The 24616-nt window shown below is 42.4% G+C and overlaps 1 protein-coding gene across 9 annotated transcripts in view; it reads right to left on the bottom strand.

Moving 5' to 3' along the window:
- Window positions 1-24616, bottom strand: part of MSI2 (musashi RNA binding protein 2) — a 689288-nt gene that overhangs the window by 48134 nt on the left and 616538 nt on the right. For 8 of the 9 annotated variants that reach the window (XM_081945332.1, XM_081945334.1, XM_081945335.1 and 5 more), the window contains one exon: window positions 16885-16947. In XM_081945332.1, coding sequence (XP_081801458.1) covers window positions 16885-16947 — 63 coding nt within the window. Of the gene's footprint in view, window positions 1-16884; window positions 16948-18311; window positions 18336-24616 lie in introns of all 9 variants that reach the window. The other variant, XM_081945333.1, reaches the window with a different exon arrangement.

Below are 24616 nucleotides of genomic sequence, written 5' to 3'. Positions count from 1 at the left end.
TAATCTCTTTCATCATCTTCTATCTCTCCCAAGAAGCAATATAAGAGTTTTCTTGGAAAGAAGTGTTTGAGACGTTACTTTCCTAGGGCTGAGAGAGTGTGACTGGCCTAAGATCACCCAGATGGCCTTGTGACTAAGGTGGAACCAGAAGTAGCCTTAACCAATACACCAAACGGGTTCCCTTTGAAGGATATAACTTTAATAAAATCAGTTCCCTCTATGTCTAGCATTCATTCTTCTTCCTCTTGATCTCACTTTTCAAGCCAGGACTGCTCATTTTGTTCAATACACCTAAATAACTTCAGCTGACTCCAAAAATACTAAGCAGATTTAGTACTCACAGTAAATAGAGACAATCAGTCTTAAAGTTCCCAAGTTTGAACACCCCTGACTTACGGTACATATATTGTTACCTAGAAAACATGGATGTGGCCATATTGACACTGAGAGTTGAGCTTGACTGAAAATATTTTTTTTTGGGGGGGTATCTATATTATTTCTTTCAATTGCCAAGTCATTCCCTTTTCTATTCCTTTTATTTCTGCATTTGCTTCGTATTATGAGCTGACAGTTTTATTAGGCGCCATCACTGATTTGTCCTTTATTTTTTGGGGCAGTGAGGCTCTTTGTTTTACTACGTCTTAATCTTTATCTATGGGTCCATTACAGAGGTGGGCTGCTGCTGGGTCGGGCAAACCAGTCATTAAGATTCTGTGCAGTTTGGCGAACCAGCAAATCCCACCACTGGCTGGCCCCACCCCTGCTCATTTTTTGGCCTGTTTTCCAGCTGGGTTTTTTTTTTTGCCCCCAAAATGGCCTGAAAACAGCCTTGAAAATGCCCAAAAAACGGCTTGAAAACAGCCAAAAAACCAGGTTGCAAAATGAGCAGGGATGGGGCCAGCTAGTGATGGGATTAGTCCCAATCGGCTGAATCCTACACCTCTACTTTTGAGGTGAGTGGCTGCGAGGTGGGGCTGGATATGATGAGTGACATCATCCACCCAGTCACATGACCAACCGGCCACGCCTACTGAGCCAGAGAACCGGTTGGTAAGTTATTCAAGTCCCACCACTGGCCCGTTGTGTAAAGAAGTACATAAATGATCTTGAAGAAAACATGTGGCAATTGTTTGCTTGGGAAAAGCAGGAAGGTGTGAGAAACGCATGACTGTCACGCCTTGACATGCTTTGATAAAAGAGGAAGGGTTAGAGAAACGCTTATACGAGCTTTCAAGATTCTGTTCTAATAGCCTTTAGAAATAAAGTGGAATTCCAGCAGTTCTTACGGTGTCCGTGCATCTTTCTTCAAGTGGATCTAGCTTTTAACTTTTCTCTGTCTTGCTTAAGATTTTGAACTCGGCCAAACTGACAATAGCTTCCCTACCAGAAGCTATACAGCAAACAACTTTATTGCCTAGGTGTGCTCAACCGCAAGAAATATCTCTGGCAGGAACATAAGCAGACAAACAAACAGCTCTGTGCAAAAGAGACAGCACAAACCTCCATTACAGTGAACCATCTCAGCTTCCCTTCAAATTACTTCGGTAAAAAATCCTTAGGCTGCCTAGATGCTTTCCCTTCCACTCCAAAGCCAATCCTTTTCCTTTCTATTCATTCCTCATAAACATTTTGAATTGATTCTTGCCTATTCCTGTTTTGCAAGGTCTCATAAGCTTTGCCTTGAATTCAAAACAAAAAGCATTGGGTAACTCTGAGGTTGGGCCCTATCACATACTTTTGACATTTAGCCTTTCTTTCTATTTTCAGCTAACCTTTGGATTAAAAGCAAAGTAATGAGCCAGCACAGAATAAGTCCTGCTATTTATTACAAAGCCGCAAAATAAACCATTTTACTTTTTTTTTCTCTCCAAAGATGTCTATTCCTTTTTTTTTTAACCAATGGTGACCAGATTTGCATTAATTGTTTATCACAGCCTGGACAGGCCTTTTATTAATATTAATGAGGGACTGGGAAGAAAGAGCCCCTTTATTTTTAGCCTACTCTAATTGCGTAGTAATTATTCATCTACAAAACAAATGAACCGAACGCCATTGCTATGGCGACTGAAATTTCTGGCCTCCCACCGTAACACATTAACAGGCTATCATCCTGGTTATATTTTAAATTGAACCCTTTTGCACAATAGCAGAAAAATAGGCGACTTAAAATAAAGCAGAGACTTTATTCAGCGTTATGTTAATTTCCAAGGCTCATTGTTTGGGGATGGCTTTACCTAGGACTGTGGCGCGTTGAATTTTCTGTCTCTGGCTGGGCGCATAGAACCAAACGCACTCATTTTCAATATGAAATTCCCCACGTGGTTTTCATAGCCAAGGAGGATAACGATTTGCCATATTTTGATTTGAAAGTTTCTGCTTTTGTAGCTCTCCAAAAGAAGCATCAGGACAAGCTAGCCTACAAGTTCAGAAGTTGTGGGAGCTTTATCACTGGAAGCTTTCAAGAAGAGACTGGACTGCCATCTGTCAGAAAGTCTCCTGCTTGGGTGGGGTGTTGGACTAGATGACCTACGAGGTCCCTTCACTTTGTTAATCTGTTAAAAGTGGCCAAGGAGAAATTAAAGTTTGTCTTGTACAGGTGTTACAAAAGTGAGAGGGGATAAAAGCGGAAGTGTGCAAGGAAAGTATGAGTACCTTATCTAATGGCCATCAATTATAGGAATCAAAGCTCCTCTAATTTAAAAGGGCATTGAAAAGATCAGCTAGTTAGCTTCTCTAAACTGGAGTAGTCCCAAATTAAAAGCAAACAAACCAAAGAACGAATTACCCACATGAACAATTACTCAAGAACTAGTTGCATTCTCTTGGATTAGAGCAGGGGTGTCAAACTCGATTTCACTGAGGGCTGCATCAGGATTGTGTTTCACCTTGAGGTGGGGTGCAGGGGGTGTGTGGCCAGCTCAAAGTCACTCATGTTGGAGGCACCTGTGGCAGCCTGAGTGCTCTGCCAGTGAAATGGGCTCCTAAGCTCCACGCGGCACTCCCGAACTCCGGTTTCAGTGGCAGAGGATTGCAAGAAGCCGTGGCAGCTGAAAATGGAGCTCGGGGGCCTGTTTTCGCTGGCAGAAGCACTACAAGCCGGTCCTTCGTTGTTTCCAGGGTGGTCCCACAGGCCAGATCTAAGTACCCCACAGGCCAGATCCGGCCCCCAGGCCTTAAGTTTGACATCCCTGGATTAGAGAATATGAGTCTCTGAATAAGAGGCAGTTTGGTGAAGAGATCAAGGCATCAAGCTCAGAAACTGGAGACTGTGGTTTCCAGTCTGGCCCAGGCATAAAACCAACTGGGTGACATTGGGCTCGTCACTCTCTCTCAGCCTTAGCCAGGAAAATCGCAGGGATTTGTTTGGCAGTTGCCAGGAGTCAATTCTTTCTTTTAAAAAGTTCAAAAGAAACAAACACCCCCCCCCCCCGCTCTAAATAAAAGGAAGATAGGAAGAAAGAAGAGGAGGACTTCAAAGAAGTCTTCAGCCATCTACTCTAGGGCAAGGGTCTCTAACCTTGGCAACTTTACGACTTGTGGACTTCAACTCCCAGAATCCCTCAGGAATTCTGGGAGTCATAGAGTTGCCAAGGTTGGAGATGCCTGCTCTAGGGAACAATATGGACAGATAGGCTTTGGACATCAGGCTTTTTTTTGTGGGGGGGAGGAGGGGTCTACTAAAAGATGAGCATTTTCTCTCTCCTTCCAGCAGACGTTATTACCCACAAACCTGTCCCTTACATCCTAGCCTTTTCCATATTGGAGACAATAGGATTTGGCTATAAAACCTCATAACTGTGCTAGTTGGAGCGATGTGTTTGGCAGTCTAAACCTGAATTGGGACACAGGATCTAGGGGAGTTTTCTAGGCCGCCAACTGGGGATGGGTGCTTTGATAGCTATAATTAGAGGAAAGGAGCCGAGCGAAGTCTGCCACAAAGTTTTCCTGGAAGAAAAATCCCAATAAAAATGTGATGAAATAATTCATAGGCACAGTTCCACTGTCTAGAAACCTCGCAGCCACAGAAGTACAATTTCAAAGAGTACTTCAGAGATGGGTTTTGTAGGGTGGTTGTTGTTTTTGTGTGAAGGTGGGAGTGGAATGTCTTCCTTGAGAACAGGGTTGGGCCCAGGGGTGGGCTGCTGAGGGGGGGGGGGTTTGCAGGGGTTCGGGAGAATCTCTAGCTAAGATTCTGTGCAGTCAAAGAACCCGCACTCCTGGCTGTTATTTTGGGGGGAATATGTTACTAAATGCATCCATCTGGCTGACAATCTTAACTGGGGCTTATTTTAAGGGTAGGACTTATATTCTGAGCGTCCTGAAAAATCATGCTAGGACTTATATTCCATTTAGGTCTTATTTTTGGGGAAACAGGGTACTATAGTCACATTACTCGATAGATGCACAGCTGTGTGAGCAACTGTAGCCAATGCATGGTCTTTAATGGATCTATGTCCACATGGAAGGAGGTATGCAGTGGGCTACTTCAGGGTTCTGTCCTGTGTCTAGTACTCTTCGACACCTTTACGAGTGACTTATATGAGGGAAGAGAAGTGGTGCATAAAATTTCTGGGTGATACAAAGTTGGAGTGGGTGGGGTGGGCTGTTAATATCCCAGAAAACAGGCTAAAGACTCAAAGGCATCTTGATAAGATTTGAGCATTGAGTCCAATCCAACAAAATATTCTTCAGTGGTCAGATAAACAAGGTATTGCATGTGGGCGGGAGAACTCCAGATGCATAGGTGTAAGTTCCTAGCTTAACAGTTGGACTTGCAAAAAGAATTGTGAGATTACACACGAGACAGCAATGTGCCACAGCTGCCAAAACATCCAATGCAGTTTGGATTGCGTTAACAGAGATACAAGGGCAAGATCAAGGAAAGAGCTAGCACCACTTTATGTTGTACTGGTCAGGCTGTCCCTGAAATACTGTACAATTCTAGTCATCACAATTTTTTAAAAAAGGACACTGAAGAAGATGCACATGGCTCTGAGGCCAAACCTCATGAAGAGCCGTTGTCAATTAGGTTATGTTTAGCCTTAAAAAAGGAAAAAATTAAGGGAAGACATGATAGCATTTTTCCAATATATGAAGGCATGTCACAAAGTAGAGGATATGGGTTTACTCTCCAGGGTACCCTAACTTAAAGACAGGTAAAAGAGAATTGGTGGGTGGAAGCTTAACAGAGGAAGATCCAAACTCCAAAGGAGGAACTTCCTGACTGTGAGAGCTATTAAGTGATGCAAAAACAGCCTGCCTCCTGAAGACATGGGTGCTTCCTTACTGGAGGTTTTCAAGAAAAGTTTGGACAGCCATTTCACTTGGATGGCCTGAGGATTCCTGCCTTAGGCAGGGAATTGGACTAGAAGTCTCCAAGATCCCCTCTTAAGTCAATTATTCCCCTGCATAATCTGATTAATCTATCCGTAATCTCTACTTGCCTAAGTGGTTTGAGCTTCTGAGATGGAAGGCTACACTAATAGTACTGGAAAACCATTTCTATATATCAGCTCCATCTAGTTTGGCCAACTGCTATATTTGTTGCTGTAATAGCAGTTATACAACCTTGTAAAGGTAAAGGTTCCCCTTGCACATATGTGCTAGTCGTTCCCGACTCTAGGGGGCGGTGCTCATCTCCGTTTCAAAGCCGAAGAGCCAGCGCTATCCGAAGACGTCTCTGTGGTCATGTGGCGGGCATGACTAAACGCCGAAGGCGCACGGAACACTGTTCCCTTCCCACCAAAGGTGATTCCTATTTTTCTACTTGCATTTTTACGTGCTTAGCCACTGAGCCACTGTGTCCCTTTTATACAACGTAGAGGACCATAATATTCAGGGAGGCCAATTTAAATTAGATGCAATTTTTGGAATGACTGGATGGAAACAGCTATCCATTACCAAGGGGAAGATGACGGGCAGACTCTTCAGCATTGCTCCATCAAGAAAGAAAGGAGAAAAAAAGACTATGTGAACTAGCTTTTCCAGAGCTTACTAAGAACAAAGTAAAAACCATACAGTGATTTTTGGTCTTTTTAGTCGCAGGGCTATTCAGAAACATGTGAAGTGTGTGAAATGAGGCACCCTGCAAGTCAGAGCAGATTGCATAGGAGGAGTGTTTGCCCATTGAGAATAATTCCACTGATTGAAATGGCTATTAAAAGTTAGTGACTAGATCATTAAGGATTTACTTATATCATATTTAAGTCTGCACTCCAGGGCTGGCCACTAATTATGCTGGAAAATGATTTGTCAAGTGCCCTGGCTTTTGAATTAAAACCAAAAGTGATTAAAAGCTAATGTTTTACCCATCAACAGAATCTACTAAAATATCTACAGCAGGGGTCATAACTTGAGTACCACAATGGTGGGCAATTACACATCGTTGTGTGATAGAGTGGAGGCTTTAAGGAAGAAGAAAATGGTTGCCAAAAAAAGAAATTGCATAGCTACATAAAGTATCTCACAAGGTAACTTGGAAATAATTCAGTAATGGACTCCCCCAAATTACCATTGATCAGTGTGAGGCTCAAGAAGAAATTGTTAGGATTTTAAGTTAGTTTTCCCATATGTTAAGGTATGTGGAGGCTGAAATCTGGTCTACATTATTTTGTTTAAGCACTATAGATGTTTGCAGCAAGTCAACTGAAGAGGGATGAGAATACTGTTCCCTCGCTCTTTCTGATTAGATGCCAATAAATGCTGTCCACTACTTCTGTAATTGTATTGATTTATTAGATTTATTATGGCGACCCTATTGTAAAAGACAACATCCTAATTCAGCGAAGTAATTTTTGATCTAGGGATGAATGAATGTATTCTATGGCAGGGGTCTCTAACCTTGGCAACTTTAAGACTTGTGGACTTCAACTCCCAGAATTCCTCAGCCAGCTGAATTCTGGGAATTGAAGTCCACAAGTCTTAAAGTTGCCAAGGTTGGAGACCCCTGTTCTATGGGGTATATCTTAAACGGATGGACAAACATGAAGTTTTTCCAATGTTATTCTGCCTGCTGGGTCAAAAGAAATATTTACAGAGCCAACTATTTTCTTTTCAACATGTGACGGAATCAGCATTAACACAGCTTTAGGATGCCTAATATATATTTTTCTTTTGGCAATCACTGTGATTATTAGCAGTTCCCAAAGAGCAAATGTGGTTGAAAAACACCTTTTGTCAGATGGAAAGCTAGGTCAGGATTAGCCAGAATGGCTTGGGGTTAGATGTCATGCATTTTCCAGTTAAAAAGATAAAGGTTCCCCTTGCATGTATGTGCTAGTCATTCCTGACACTAGGGGGCGGTGCTCATCTCCATTTCAAAGCCGAAGACGTCTCCAGCGCTGTCCAAAGATGTCCCCGTGGTCATGTGGCCGGCATGACTAAACGCCAAAGGCGTACGGAACGCTGTTACTTTCCCACCAAAGGTGGTTCCTATTTTTCTACTTGCATTTTTTACATGATTTTGAACTACTAGGTTGGCAGATGCTGGGACAAGTAATGGGAGCTCACTCTGTTACGCGGTGCTAGGGATTCAAACCGCCGAACTTTCTGATCGACAAGCTCAGCGTCTTAGCCATTGAGCCACCGCATCCCTATAGATTTTCCAGTTAGTCAAATGCTAATATTTAAAAAGTATTCTTCTAAGTAACTGCTCTGCACTGTACAAAAAAACCAACCAACCAACCAATCTGACTGTAAGTTATTTCAACAAGTCCCTGCAAAGACGCCCATCAGCATTCTGCGGACCCAAACCAACTCTTCTGCCATTATTTTTAAGGGACACTCCTGTAATTTGCCAACAACAGAAGTGTTGACTGACAAGATTAATTAGTTTTAAGTGCTGGGGTTAAGCATATAAAAAGAATTGCAACTTCCCAGACTTTCTCGCCTGGACTACTGCAATGCTCTCTACATGGGGCTGCCCTTGAAGAGCACCCGGAGGCTTCAGCTGGTCCAGAATGCAGCCGCGCGGGTTGTCATGGGGGTACCTAGGTGCTCCCATGTTACACCCCTTTTAGGCGGCCTGCACTGGTTGCTGGTTGTTTTCTGGGTGCGATTCAAGGTACTAATTATGACCTTTAAAGCACTCCATGGCTTAGGCCCAGGGTACCTGCGAGACCACCTACTGCCACCAGTAGCCTCCCACCGTCCAGTGCGATCCCACAGAGTTGGCCTCCTCAGGGTGCCGTTGGCCAGGCAGTGTCAGCTGGTGACCCCCAGGGGGAGAGCCTTCTCTTGGGAGCGCCTTCCCTCTGGAATGAGCTGCCCCCGGAGCTTCGCATAATCCCCGACCTCCGGTCCTTCTGACGCGCCCTAAAAAGTTGGCTTTTCCAGCAAGCCGGCCTGGCCTGTTAATTTTAACTCATTTTAAATGTATTGTCTTTTAAATTCGGTTTGTTTTTTTGGATATGGATTTAATTTTTTTTAACTTTTGGGATGTGTGTTTTTTAATGTTGTACGCCGCCCTGAGTCCTTTTGGAGAAGGGCGGCATATAAATCCAAACAAACAAACAAACTCTTTTCTGCTTTGCTAATTTTGAGATACATTTCCCATCTAATTTCCTTTTTGTTGGACGGAAAAGAAGCAGGTCCTGATTTAGTTTGCCGAGGGCCAAGGTGGATAATTGTGTCTCTGGTATATAAGATTTGTAACTGCGTTCTATCGGTAAGGGAAGAGTAGATCTTCAGCTAAGAGATAGAGTTTGGCATTTGGGGCGGGGGAAGAGTAATTTCTCAATGCACATGGAAAGAATATTTAAGGTATGCATCTTTCAGCTCAGTGTACTAACCTAGACTCCAGACTGCACATGATCCGTGAAGCAAATATGCTAAAAAAAAATCACCAGTGTTCCTTCAGGGAAGACGCTGAACAGGATAGAAGGAGGAACCATCACGTATGATGCCTCCTCTCAGAAGGATGGGCTGACAAGACAGCACCTGCCACGAAGCAAATGTCAGGCGGCATTCAGGACCTGAATTACCATCTGCCAACCTTGCCCACTTCCGCTCATTTGGAAAACAATGTTGAGAAGCTGAGTACGAAAAAACTGGATGTAAGGGGGGGGGGGAAGGAGAAGGAGAAAAGGAACGGACAAGGAGAAAAGGAAATGAACGAAAAGGAGAATAAAAAGACGGTTTGCGGGCTTAGTAATGAAGATGGAGATACTTGTTTGGAAATTTCCTAATATTGGCGGCTCGTGAAATGTTCGCCCGTAGAGTTAAGAGAGGTTATTCTCCTAAAACCCATCCAAGTTGTGGAACTGAAGGGTAAGGGAAGTGAATATAACTTGGTGTCAAGTGCTGCATTTGCAGTGTTGTCCAAATTTGTATTTATGGATCTAAAACCAATTCCCTTGTGCCTCAGTATAGCCTGACAGACAGCTGTCGTACATACGCTTCATGACTTAGATCTCCAATGGGCAGTTTTCCTGCTCTCCCAGCCTAGCTTAGGTTCTGCAGAAAGGATTCAGAGCTGTAACTTAACATTAAAACAGGTTACCTTCTGGTGGAAGCCATGCCTGTACAATGCTTATGGCAATGAAACTTGGCCTTGTAACCTAAGACACTGACCTGTAGGTAACTCCCACTGACCTAAGTGGGAACTACACACAAGGAAGTGTACTTATCATTAAAATGTTGACTGTTCCCCCCCTTTTATAATCAAAAAACAAAGTAGCGTTGCTTTTACAGTGGTCAATTAACTACTACCACCATCAGAGCACTGATGATTCTCAGAATGATGCGTCAAGTTAAATTTGGTAGGACCAAGTTTAGAAAATTAACGGACATTGTACTGTGGCTCCAAAGAATTTAGCAGAAGTTCTTGTACTGAGAGGCCTATCCTTCTTCCAGTCAACCATGGCTACCCTCGGACTATCATGCTCTTTCAAGTTGACAATCACCTATAATATCAACTCAACAATGCATGTTCTACAACTACGTCTACTGCTACCAGTTACAACTACTACAAGGGCATGCATTTAGTTCAGTCCCACAGATACATGACACTCTAAGAACAGGCAAGGGGAGATGTGAGATGTTTTACGAACAACAAGTGTTTCAGTTGTATAAAGTAAGGAAAAGTAATAAAGAAAAACAAAAAACAAAAAAACAAAAAGAGAGAAAGTGTAGTAAAGGAAAATAATAACAGAAAGACATTTTTTCAAGAGTTGGATATGAGTCGTTCCTTGAATCGTTTTTATCTCAACAAGCAAAGGAAACATGCAACCAGCTGCTACTAACAAGAAGCTGGACACAGAGAGAGGATTAATAGGTGTGGACAAACCTTCCTGCTGAGCGTGCTCAGAAGAGCGTTTGAGAGGAGCGCACGTCCCAATGTAAGAGAGGCCGGAAAGAGTGCCTCAGAGATTTGCCCTCTCTCACAGCAGCCCCAACCAAGTAAGAGAGAAAACAACAAGAACATAACTGCTCACACTCACCATCGAGGTCATGTCATTAGATGTGTTACAGCCGGCAAGTATAAAGGACAGTACGGAACAGTGGAACCTACGGACTGAAGAACCTTTGGGGGGGGGGGCTCTGGTCAAATAAAGGGAGGACCAAAGTAGGACTTAATAGTAACTTTCATTTTTAAAAAAATAAAAATAAAGCAGCCTTCTCCAGCCTCCTGGCCTCCAGAATGGCGGGACTGATAAGCCAATGCATCTTGATGGGAGAAGACTGGTTAGGAAGGTTGGGTATCACAATAAATGGGATCAGGGAAGTTAATTTGGAAACCCCCTCCAGAGCCAGGTAGCAGGATCTCTGGCCCCTTCATTTTACAACCAGGAGAAAGAGAATGGGTGAGCTCACAATGTCATCAAGACTTAAAATAGCTGTCACCAACCTGGGGAATTCTGAGAGTTGAGGATCAACACGTCTAGAGAGTACTAGGCTGGAGAAGGCCATGTTGGAAGTATCTGACAAAGTATTTATTTTCCCCCTGCCAAGTGTTACCCCTTTTAAGGAATTCCAAATAAAATCATGTGACTTGACCTTCCCTTGAGCAACTGATACCTTTGATTCCCGAAGGGTAATATAGACATGGTCCAAACCAGATAATATGGACATTCACTTTCTGGAATGGAAGAATGTGGGCCACTTTTCCACCAATTAAAGTATGAAGTGGGAACGTCACCTGCTATCTTTTAGATCCAAAGGCCTAATTTAGCCTTATGTGGATACAAGTCTCCATACGGGGCATTTATTCTACACACTGCCTACACAGGGAGGAGGAGATCATCATTCGCCCACTCCATGGACAATTGATAGTTAAAACATCTGAACTGGGCCACAGAGGGAAAAGCAAAACAGATTACAGATGCTGAAAGTCTGCCAGAGGAAATAATCATCTTGATCCTACAGTATCTTGACAATCAACAGAACTGGCTTTCTATACAAGTGATTTTAGAAAAACCCGTGTAAGTGTCATCTCTCATCAAGCTGAATGGAGAAGCCACTTTTCATGTAATCTGTATCTTTTCAATATTGGAACAAAAATGCCATACTGATAGTGAAATTGCTTCAGAGGTCATTGTTCTAAAATGCAGGCTCATGCCAATGTAACTCAGAACCTGGTTCATTCTAACCATGTCAAGAATAAGTACAGCATTAATTTTTGAAGCGGATATCAAAGCCGGGGATGTACAGAGAAGATACGTTTTGGGACTAAAGTGGACACACGTTTGTTATTTTGAGAGCAGACTTGGGTCATTTAAAGAAATGGCAGCCATAGAGCTATTCCTCATACGTAAAATTGTTGGTGCAATAGGAATAAGTGATTGCAATACATATGAATTTACTATAAGGCAAATGTGTGAGGTCTTCTCCTTGCCTGCTTTTCTCTTCCGTCAGGATAATTTCAATTAATCCTGAACTTTCTATTTCTGGGCAAGCAGGCATATTTATCAACAAACCATAAGGCTGTAAGATAAAGGTTCCCCTCGCACATATGTGCTAGTCGTTCCCGACTCTAGGGGGCGGTGCTCATCTCCGTTTCAAAGCCAAAGAGCCAGCACTGTCTGAAGATGTCTCTGTGGTCATGTGGCCGGCATGACTAAACGCCGAAGGCGCACAGAACGCTGTTCCCTTCCCACCAAAAGTGGTTCCTATTTTTCTACTTGCATTTTTTACGTGCTTTCAAACTGCTAGGTTGGCAGAAGCTGGGACAAGTAATGGGAGCTCACTCTGTTATGTGGCGCTAGGGATTCAAACTGCTGAACTGCTGACGTTTCTGATTGACAAGCTCAGCATCTTAGCCACTGAGCCACCGCATCCCTTTTAAGGCTGTAGTCATTTATTATTTAGATTTCTTTAAACCACCTCTGATAAACATAAAATCTGGACATGTCTTGGCGCAGATGCCTGTGGAGCTAGTATTTTGTTTTGCAGAATAGCAAATTCCTTTTAAATTTTGTTTAAAGTTAAATTGTATTTAATGCATTAAACAGTAGAATGGGGACCTGGAGGAAATGATAGTCACAAGCAGCACAATTTTGGAACCCGCTGGTTACATTTTGTTTAAAGTGTAATTTAAAATATTATAGCGCATTTACAGGAAAGCTAGGTCACCATTCCTACTTAGAATCAGGAAAACAGAGAGAAATATCTGTGTTTATCTACTCACTGAAGGTAAGTAAGATTTCAGGGAGAAAACTCTTATCACAGAACATGCCAACTCTGGTTAGAGTGCTCAGCCAGGCAGGCCCCAGCCAAATTTTATCAGATGTGAAGCCAACATGAAGAGCTAATTGTTTAGTTGTTGTGAGCTGCCCAGAGTTGTTGGGAATTGGATGGCATAGAACATTTTATAAACCAACCAACCTTGAATGAATCTCTCTTTCTCTCAACTCTTTTAGCCTAACCCATATCCAAGCACTGTTGGGAGCACTGTTGGGAGAAATATTATCTTTATTCAATTTAGACCAACCAGGGATAAACCAACCCAGTTTAAACTGGAAGTTTAAAAATAAATAATCAAGACAGCGGCCACAATGCCAACATTGAGGCTCTGCCCCTTTTTAAGTGCACTGGAAAAGGGAAGTGTCTTCTGAACATTCCCCTAGGGTAGTGTCGGTGAAGCTTTTCGGCACTGAGTGCTGAAATGGGAGTGCACGCGTGGGGGGGGGGGGAGCACCGAAAACCAGAGGAGCAGCTCCTCAACGCGCATGTGCATTGAGGAAACTGGAAGAGCAGTTCCTCAGCACACAAACGTGCCCCAGGAAACTGAGCTTCCGGTATCCGGCACGCATGTCTTCCTGTTTCTGGTATGCATGAATGTGCGAAGACCAGCTCCGCTTCCTGGCATGTGCGTAAGTACCAGAGAGCTGCTCTTCCTGTTTCCGCCACTCCCACGTGCATGAGATCAGCTGGCCAGCATGTGCTGGAACCCGGAAGAGCAATGGGCGACGGCTGGCATGCCCAGAGAGATGGCTCTGCACGCCACTTCCGGCACGCGTGCCATAGGTTCTCCTTGCCCACACCCCAGAGGCTATAAATCCTTCTGGGGGGCTACACAAGTGGCTCTACCCGACAGCTGTATCTCTCTCCTAAATTCCTGAGGATTTCGGAGTGTCCAAGGCGTTTACGATCTTTAAAAAACGCCTCTACAGGCTATTGAGTCGACAAGCTCAAAAAAAGCCTGCCCGCGACGTTCGTAGCACAACCCGGAAGTCTGGGAATCCCAGAGTTTTCAATCCTGCCTTTCTTCTCAAAATGGCTAATGTCTGACTAGTGTTAAAAACACCTAATCAATTTTAAAACAAATGAATAAATGCCTGCTAAAAGAGAGTTGCCTTTACTGTTCTCTTCTAAATGCTATGGGAATTAAGGGGAAACTCAGCTGCAAAATCATCAAGTCCTTCCTTCCTTGCCAGTCACTGGTAATGTGGCGCCTAACGGGGCCTTTTCTTGCAGATTTTAAAAGCCAAGCCCAACACAAGAACAGCAGTGTCCCCCCCGAGACAATCAGGGCCTAAGCTGTTCGGGCTTTATGATCAGAACTCGACAAGCTACTGATAACCAGGAAAGATCTTTCAGCACGTACAATCAACTTAATCAAGAGGAAATCCCTAAGAGCTGGGTAAATTGAAGGCTTACCATTTGGACATTAACTTTCGTGCACTTTATGATACAGATGGGATGGGGGGGATTTAACTTTAGGTAGTCTTAACATGCTCCGGCTGATGCCACCTGTGTTATATTGCTGTAATCCTCAAAAATTGAGGGCAGTTGGTTCCAATTTTTTCCCCCATTTTCTCTTCTGCTTTAATGAATCAGGTCTGAGCCCCAATATGAAACCGACTTTACTCCACTGGCCCCGAATCCATTTCACTATCAATGCTACACATCTCTTTGATAGCAACAGCTATCAAATCATCTGTGATAAAGGGAGCTCCTTCTGAATATGCAGACATATTTCTCCCTCTGTGGCAGAGTATGGGAGGGGGATGCGCACCCTATGCGTTCCATAGGGTACCATACTGATCTTTACACTTGCCATATAGATTGTTGTTAATTTGGGTTAGATTTAGTTTTGTTATCACAGGTTAATTTTTTTTTAAAAAAAACCACCAAATTACAAAATATTGGTTTAAAAAATAAAATAAAAAGCAAATTATTTCAAGCAGAAAAGCAGGTGAGTTACAGCAATATTCCAATCAAAATTGGGACCTCCACGAATGTCAAAGTTCATCGCCTAAACTTTTCTAAGAGAAAATTTCATGATACCTTTGCAAAATAAAACTGCAATTGTATTTGGGGGGGGGGGGGAAGCACAGGAAAGGGGTGTGGAAAATATAGATCTTTGTTTGCATCAAGGATAAAAATCAGTTTAAAAGCAGGTTACGGAAAATACCAAAGGAAAAAAATAATATTACCATAGGTATTTAGCAAATCAACCCCACTGCGCTCAAATTGGATACCCCCTTTATTAAAGTAACATTAAAATGGTATTAAATCATCCTTTGTAGCCTTCAAAGCAGTGCCAGTTTGCATGGAACGGAGTTCTCTAAACATCTCACTTTGGACTCTAAAGAAATCCAGCCTTTTCCCCCTCGCCCCAAGTTCTCTTGGGGGTAATTAAATGCTTGGCAGCCCTTTCCATTTGGGGGGGGGGGCAGGAGTTGGAATTTCATCTGAAGAGACCTAGCTAAATGGGTACAGAAGCCCCACACGTATGAATAAGCTTCATCAGAAGAGGGCTGAATAATTTCCCCCCACTCCCCAATTGTTTGCTCCAGGTCTCAATGCGTAACCATTTGGCTGGGGACTGGTGGGGGACGGATGGACAAGAATGTGCTCTCCAATTGCTTCTTGCTCCCTTGACCCAACTACCCAGTTAAAATGAGCAAAAAACAAAATGGCCGAAGACAGCAGGCATTCTACAGAGATTAGCAAGCAAGGCAGATTAGGGAGCAATTCAACTCAGTGAAAGCAGCAAGCCCACCCCTGGTCCTTGCTCAGCCCTTAAGAATTTGAAGGTGTGAACAAGCCAATGCAGGAAAAAGAAAAGGGCTTGGTAAGTCTTAACAGCCCTCTCATGATGGAATCAAATGCTTGATTATACTTTTGTTTTTTTAAAACAAAAAACAACCGTCAATGTAAATCGATGATTTAACTCCTCCCTGTAGTGGGAGAGGCAAGACAGTGGAGGGTGGGGGAAATGTGGAGCTTGTCATGAGAGGACAGTAAAGAAAAGGGTGAACATTTTTCCCCCCACAAAACTTGGCCCAGAGTTTGCAGAAGGTAACAAATGCTGAAAATGATACCCGAGCTAAAGATGCGTCTGGAACAAATACCGTTGTGGACAGAATTGTCATCATTTCTCCCTGGAGTAAATGGTCACTAATTCAGGTCCCAGGCTGCACGTCAAATTTCTACACTGCTGTGTAGTCCAATTGTAAGTCTTATACCATGCTGCTACTGAGCCTGTTGAGGGCTAAGAATGCAACCGTGGCTTCAGCCTACAGACATCCAAGCAGGCCACGTTTTCCACGGCAGCTTCTCACCGTCCTTTCCCCATTCCTGCAGCTTTCTTAAGCATCAAGCCAGCTCTGGAGTTGGAGATTTCTCAATTCAGACATCATATTAAATTAGGTTTACACAAGCCACAATATGATTTTGGATCCTGATGGGCAAACAATGGTTGTCGGTTCTGATGTCACGCTCCATTGTGGCTTAGTGTCATCGTTCGGTAAGAAACAACTGGGAATTATTATTTCTCCAGAATCCTTGTACATATCATTGTCACAGCATTCACCGTTCAATGGGAAGAGAGGCAAAGGGAGACTATCTGGTGCTGGAATCACTTACCCTAACCAACTCTTGATTTTTATAATGATAGAAATACAAATTCCATTCCTATTCCAGATTCATGAATGAGCTATGCAACTGCCAAATAGTTGAAAAAAACCCTCTGATTTTAGAGCTACGACAGGCAGCCTCAAGAGATCCAACGCTGACACAGATTCTTATGTCCTGATCTTGAATTTTTTCAGCATTTAAGGGATTTGAAATATTCAAAATATCTCTGCCTTGGACTGGGGTGTCCTTGAGAATAATACTTCCTTACAAACCTAGTAGTTGCAGATGGAAGTTCACTGCCCTAGCAGTTGGGAAGCTAGCAGAAGAGGAAATATGACATTGTTAACCCAGTGCAAACAACTGAGAAATGTCTCTTTTTTTTTTCCCTTTTAAATAAAATATTCACCCAACAGCTCCGCAGGCTTAGCATCTTTCATGTCCTGGCCTCTGTTTGTAGCATGTGGTTTTGTTTAGTGGTCCCATCCCAAAGGGGAGGCACATCAGGGTAAGTGAAGGAAAGCTGTAGCCACACAGAAGGGCTTTTTTTCCCCCTGGCCCTGCCTCCTCCAGGGCCTCCCCTACCTGATCCTCTGGCTGCTGCCACCGCTGCTGCTGCTACTGGTCCGTAGGCCGCTGCTGGAAAACCTGGCCATGGGGAAAAATAAAGAGCATAAGAGGAAAGAGGCAACAGAAAGCCGGTATAACAATGGCTGCAACATAAGAGGTTGGGGCGTGTAGTTTGGGGAGGTGCCTGTTGGTCGATTCATATTTGACTTTTCAGAGAGCTGACTTTTGGGACTCCTTAAGAGTCAAAAGCATTTCAGAGGATATACATCTCTGCAAAGGAGGCAGGTTGCTACCAGGGATGGGCTGCTAAGGGTTCGTTCGTGTTCGGGCGAACCCGTAGCTAACGTTATGGCCGGTTTGGAGAACCTCCAAATCCCACCCCCTAGCTGGCCCCTCCCCTCCCCTCCCAGGAGTCTCCACGCAGCCTGTTTTGGATGCGAGGTAAGTGCAGGGCCCCTGCAGAGGCTCGGGGGGGGGGAGAAACGGGCCTTCTGGAAGTTTCGGAAGGAAAGCTCGAGGAAAGCCTCCGGACCCCGGGGAAGGTGAAAATGCCCCCTCCCCCACTGTGGTGCAGTAAGGCGACCACCATGGCCACACCCACCCAGCAACTGGTCAAAGAACCCATTGCTGAAATTTTTGAAGCCCACCCCTGGTTGCTACCAAATGTACATTAGCCTGCAACAGAGAAGGCACTTAGGATTTTTCAGTGTTTTGTTTCCTTTTCATTTCTTCTAATAATGGACGAAAAAACAATAGAGGCCTGATCATTTGGCTGCAGAGATGCAAGGCCGATTTGACCTCAATCATATTTTGTCACAGGATGCTGGCAACCTTTTGTGAAGTTGAAAAAGGCTGCGCTGGAAGAGACTCCCCAACATCTCCTCCATATGACTCTGGAAGTCAACCCCCAGCCTTCTTCCTTTTCCTCGTGTTGCAAAATCCCTCCTTCCTTTTTTCACTTTGCTATTTCCGAAAGTCATCCAGAAGACTAGCAAAGAGGAAAGGAGATGGAGGAGGGACCAGGAAGAAAAAGGCTGGAATAGAGGCAGATGGGCAATATTTTTTTCTGATTTAAGATTCCGGGGGAAAAAATACTTTTATTTTCCTAATTTTCTTCTGAAAGAATTCAGGTAACATACCCTGAGACATGCTTCAAAGAGTTTACTCATCTCAGATTTTGATTACCAGTTTGGATTGTGTACAGGCAAGGAAAAGGGGGCAGTCACAGTCGGGGAATAAACTGTTATTTGTCATGTAAATAACCAAAGGTGAAAGAATAAAAGAGAAAATAGAAAAACAGAGGGCCAAGGAACTACAAGTGTTCTAATTCTACATCTACTCCCACAGCTACATTTATCGCTACCAGAAAAAAAAAATGCAGAGATCAACAGGCTTTAAAGTATCTCTAAACTACTGAAAAAGATCAATTAAGTGATACATACTTGCATTTAAATATGGTAATAGGGCTGTTGGGGGAAAAGAAATTTCTGTGTAAATAAGTACGGAACTACCTCTAGCTAACCTGGGATTTTTTTTTCAATCACCACCCCATAGAACATTGGTTTAAAGACAGCAAACCCCATCTTATGAAAATACAGATTTTAAATGTGGAAATGTATAGCTGAGTATCATCAGCATACAGATGATATCCCACCCCAAAGCCACGGATGATCTCGCCCAGCGGTTTCATGTATGTGTTGAACAGGAGAGGCGAGAGCACCGACCCCTGAGGCACCCCACATGTGAGTGACCTCCGGGTCGATCTCTGCTCCCCTGCCAACACACGTTGCGTCCGGTCAGAGAGGTAGGAGCCAAACCACCGTAAAACGGTGCCCCTGACTCCCAGCCCCTCCAGCCGGTGCAACAGGATACCATGGTCGATGGTATCGAACGCCGCCGAGAGATCTAATAGGACCAGGATAGAGGAACAGCCCCTATCTCTGGCCCTCCAGAGATCATCAACCAATGCGACCAAGGCCGTCTCCGTGCTGTGTCCGGGTCGGAAGCTGGACTGGCGCGAGTCTAGATAATCTATTGCTTGTTGACACTTCCAACATTTCGCTGATTTGTCTTTAAACATCTTTGCTAATTTTCCAAACATTTTGTGTAAGTTTTCTTTGTAAGCTGTTGACATGGTTAATTTATACTTCCTTTCCCCTAGAAAAGGAAAGTTGTTGCCACTTTTCTAGCTCAATCGTGTGGCCAAAATTCTTTGCCCAAGTTAACATTGTATCTTTAACCACTTCTTCTTCTAACCTAATTCTTAATAGGTAGCTATATAGTTTCTTAATTATTCTTTCTTCCGTTCCCATAAGTATCTTATCCAACTCCGAAGTTCCTAAGTTAAAACCATACTCCCTTTTATCTTTTTCACATCTTGATTGTATTTGCAATTGTGAAAACCATTCTCTATCAATCCCTTGTTTTTCTAATTCTTGTTTTTGTTTGAGTTCCCCCCTTTCTGTTAAGAGATCTTTATATCTAATAATATTTTTCATGCTACTAATATTTCGATGAGTCAATCCTTCCATTGTTGAAAGCCACATTGGTATTTCTAAATAGTGTTTCCCTTTCACTCTTTCCCATATTGTTAACAATCCATTCCTTACAAAATGTCTTTGAAATAGCCATGTGCCTTACTTTTACCATACCACAAAAAAGCATGCCAACCCAGTTGCAAATCATGACCCGCCAATGTCAATAATCTTGAATTTCTCAATAATATCCATTCTTTCATCCAAGCTAGTCCCGCTGCTTGATAATACAATTCCCAGTTTGGTAATCCAAATCCACCTCAAACTCTTGCATCTTGCAACATTTTTATATTAATTCCTGCTTTCCCCCCCTCTATATTTCCTCACTATTTTATTCATACTTTCAAAGTATATTTTCTCTAATTTTATCGGTATTGTTTGGAATAGGTATAGCAATCTTGGTAATATATTCATCTTTACTACTGCTATTCTTCCCATCAATGATAATTGTAAGTTTTCCATCTTTCCAGATCTATTTCTATTTGTTTTCTCACCTTATAATAGATATCCTTCTTTAGTGTTACACACCTTGATGTCAATTGGATACCCAAATATTTCACTTTTTTCACCACCTGTATGTCCAGTTTCCCCATCAACTCTCTTTTCTGTTTTTCTGTCATATTTTTCACCAAAATTTTTGTTTTAATCTTTATTAATTTCAAACCTGCTACTTCTCCATATTCTTCTATGATTGCAACTAGTTTTGGCTCTGTTTCTATTGGACCCTTCAGTATAAACACCAAATCATCCACAAATGCTTTCTAATTTATATTCTTCTTTCGTGACCCGCATACCTTTTACCTCTTTATTTTGTCATATTTCTCTGTTCAAAATCTCTAGTGTCAGTATAAATAATAATGGCGATAGTGGACATCCTTGTCTAGTTGCCTTCGTAATTGCTATCTTTCCTATCATATCACCATTTACCATTACCTTTGGCGATTGATTATTGTATATTGTTTTAATCATATTTATAAATCCCTCACCAAATCCCATAATTTGAAGTTGCATTATCATAAATTGCTAGCTCACATTATCAAAGGCCTTTTGTCCATCCAGAAATAACATCGCCATTTGCTTCTCTGGGTGGGCTTCATAGTACTCTAGCATATTCAATACAATTTGCATATTGTCTCTAATCTGTCTCTTAGGGAGAAATCCATTTTGGTCTATGTGTATGAATTCCTTTAAAAGTCATTCTTTCTGCCATTATTGATGCAAAAATTTTATAATTCACATTTAATAGTGAAATAGGTCTATAGTTCTTTATTTGTTGTAGATCTGACTCTTCTTTAGGTATAAGCGTTATATATGCCTCCGTCCATGTTTCTGGTATCTTTGCCTCCCTTAGTAAGTCATTTTTTAAAAAACAATTTTTATTTGTTTTTGAACAAGGACAAACAAACATAAAAATAAAAAAAACCATCTTCCATTACAAATTGTAGAAAGTGTGTCAGTTGGTTACAGTATTTCCATGCATCTCTTCCATAGTCACCACCTGCTTTTCGTATCAAATCACATATTTTAAATTCACCTATATTCATGTATATCACAATTATTATATCTCAACCTTAATTTGACTATAAATGTTTTTACATCCTTTTATATATAATATTCAAAATCTAGAATAGGATTATATGATAACATTCCATTAAATCATCCTAAAATCATCCAATCACAATACATCTTTATAACATATTCTAGATAAAACTTTTAAACCTCCTCTCATATTCTCCATGGGTTGTTTATATAAAATTTCATATTATCAAACTAATATATCTTTATGTAAGTCATTAAATAGTTCTAACATTACATTGCTTAATGCTTCTTGTAATGTTTGGTATAGTTCTGCTGGTAATCCATCTGGTCCTGGTGTTTTCCCCTTCTTTTGCCTTTTGATGCCTTCTGTTATCTCCATCATTGTAATTATTTCTTCTAGTGCCTTCTTAAATTTTTCTGGGATTTTAGTTATTCCAGTTTTCTCTAAGAATTGCATGTCATCTCTGATACGAAATAAAATTCTGCCAACTGCAACTTCCACACATCTGAAAGCTCTGCATTGGAAAAGTCTGTTTTATCCAGTGCACTTAAACCCCAATTCTCACTATATTTTCTTATGATATTACACATGGCAGCTGGACAAGATATCAACAGTCATCAGGAGCAATACAAGAAAGGTACTTCCTTAGGCTATGTATTTATCAAACTTATTTGCCGCCCAACCTGCAGTTCAAGGCATTCAAGGTATACTGAAAGGCAGAGTTTTTAATCTATGGCGCTGATTGTTTTCTAAATATGACGGATGGCAAGCTTTTTGGAAAGATTTTGCCAGGTTCCACTGGGGATCACTTCTACTAGTTCTAGAGACGGCAATATTATTTGGGATGAAATTGAACGCACAGGAATGCTGCAAGGTGTCTTTTAAGAGGGTAACAGTGGGAAAATGGAGTCATGCCAAAGAGTGGAATAAAATCATAAATTCTGTAGGAATGTTGAATCATAGGACTGCAGATGTAGACAGAGCAACTGGGAGAAAGCCTTAAGATATCGATAATTTCTTTATGGCTGGGCAAATTGTTTAAAGCGTGAGTGAAGCCTGCATGTATCCCTGATTATTAATATCATTAACTAGTTGATAACCCAGCATTGCCCAAGTATTTATTTATAAGGGGGAAATGTCCGGACCAAACGTAATTTCTAATGTTGGATTATTATCCTTTACCAGAGGGAGCCCCCTTGTGGAGTACTGTGAAGCCGTTACCATGGCAATTCCCCCTGGGCTGTACAGTAAAAGCCATTTTATGGCAGTGCAGTAGAAGCCATTTTAAGGTGCAACAGGCCATACCTTAACAGAACACACAGCCTGAGGGGTGTTACGGGTGTCTTACACCCACAGTATTTGTTTCCAGAGAGTAAGTCATCTATGTACCAAGTTTGGTTGAAGTTTCTCAAGGCTTTCCAGAGTTATGCTGGAGAAAACACACACACATACACACACAGCCATATCTATCTATATCTATATATCTAATTATTATTATAATAATGATATTGTTTCCTTTCAGAAAAAGAAAGCTAATAAGAAAAAAAAAACACTGAAGGGGATTACACTGTTAAGTGTGCCTGAAAAGTCATTTAGCAGAGTTCCGATTGCAAGATAGCTGAGCTGACAAAGGAAAGGCAGAGTGGCTTTCCTGTCAAGCGTGACGTATGCAAACCTGGCATTTGCTCTCCAGCAAGTCACCGAGAAATATATGAATGTGAGAAATAATGTTTACCATGCATTTGTTGATATGCAGATAGTGTTAGATGAAGTGAATAGGCTTGAATGGTTTCGCGCAAATTGAAGGCTGCCTGCTGAATGTGATGAGTTGCATATGATGGAAATAAAGCATGTGAGAACAGTTCAACATTGTGCACAAAATAAAACAACGATGTATATAATACCTCTTTGGTGGCTTAATATATTTACGGGCTTATAAAGGAGAACTGTTAAAAGTATAACATAAATATTATATTTAGTCCTGTCTCACCCACGTTTTGAAATCTGATCCTTGACATGACATTTTAAAGATGGGGGGGGGGGGGAATGCTGCACATTCTTGTTTACAGCTTTTATCTCCTGGCAGTTATCAGTGTGCCCTTCAGAAAACCATCTAGACACCTCATTTACACATTCTGCCAAATTGCCCAGAAATGGCGATCTCTAAAAGGAGGACAAAATCTTCTACGGCACAGGGTCTTATTTTGAGAATAAAAGAATCTAACCAAAAACTGCCAGAGATACAGTTCGGAGATTATGCTTTCAAGTTTCTGCTGCCAATCCATTCCAGCTGTTTGCTTCCAAGAATGGGAAGAATACCTGCCGGCCATCCTCAGGATGACTTTGGAAGTTTCTTTTTATCACCACAGATTTTATGGCCCTCATTGTGAGGAAGACATGCTTCAAAGCATGCCTAGATCTGCTTGCCCACTGTTATTTCCAATGGTTCGTGTGCTAGGCTTTACAGGAAAAAAGAAACTGAGTCTGATTCGGGGCACATTCCCTAGTCCCGTGATGGGGAACCTATGGCATGCGTGCTACAGGTGGCACACAGAGCCATTTCTTAGGGCACACGAGGCATTGCCCTGTCAGCTGCAGCACGCATACACACACTGGCCAGCTGATTTTCAGCTGATTTTCGCTCTCCGGAGACTTCCCTGAAGTCTCCGGAGGACGAAAAATGGCCCAACGCGCAAACCTGAAGTCCGTTCCCAAATTTCTGGTTTGCGTGTTGGTCCGTTTTCGCCCTCCCCAGGCTCCTAGAAAGAGTCTGGAGCCTGGAGAGGGCGAAAAACAGGCCTACCGGAAGTCAGAAAATGGGCTGTTTCCGGCCTCCCGGGGGGGGGTGTTCACTCTGGAGAAGCAGCAGGCACAGGGGGCATGGCATGGGGAGCATTAAATTATGGTGGTGGGCACAGGAGCTTTTGGCACCTGAGGTGAAAAAGGTTCGCCATCACTGGCCTATTCCAACAGATGAAGGGCTGAAGCTACTTTGTCTTGCTGCCATAATTAACTATGGTCTTCTTTCCCACATCAATTTAAATTTAACACCCAGGAGTCAGTTTCTATCCCACTAAATGTTTCACAAATCACCTGCAAACTCAAAATGGTTAAAAGATAAAGGTTCCAACACACATCTGTGCTAGTCGTTCACGACTCTAGGGGGCAGTGCTCATCTCTGTTTCAAAGCCAAAGCACCAGCGCTGTCCGAAGACGTCTCTGTGGTCATGTGGCCGGCATGACTAAACGCCGAACGCACACAGAACGCTCTTACCTTCCCACCAAAGGGGGTTGGAGAGTGGTACGATCAAAATATGCCACAATTCAGAATGTTTGCTGTGGCAACTGAACGTTTAAAAATGGCACTAGGATGCCAACTTCATCACTGCATTAGCCAATTGTTGAAACACGCCTACTCCATCGACAGGTTCCCTCACGCTCAGAAAAATGAGCCAAATGCATTTAGAAGTCCTAAAGTGGATTTTGGCATTCCAATTAGTGGATATTTTACAATTAATGTTTTGAGTGGGATCCAGCGCTGCCTGAGAAAGCCCACAGGATTTTGATCAATTTCATGCTGCCTTTATGTATCAGCAAAAGCTAAAGCCCACAATGAGAGCTGAATTTTTCACAGACATTTTTGTCCCCTTGCTTCTTGCATCCATAAATAGGC

This window comes from Natrix helvetica (assembly GCF_964273705.1).
Source record: "Natrix helvetica genome assembly, chromosome: 2".
NCBI lineage: Eukaryota > Metazoa > Chordata > Lepidosauria > Squamata > Natricidae > Natrix > Natrix helvetica.
This window is presented reverse-complemented; position numbering and strand designations above follow the sequence as displayed.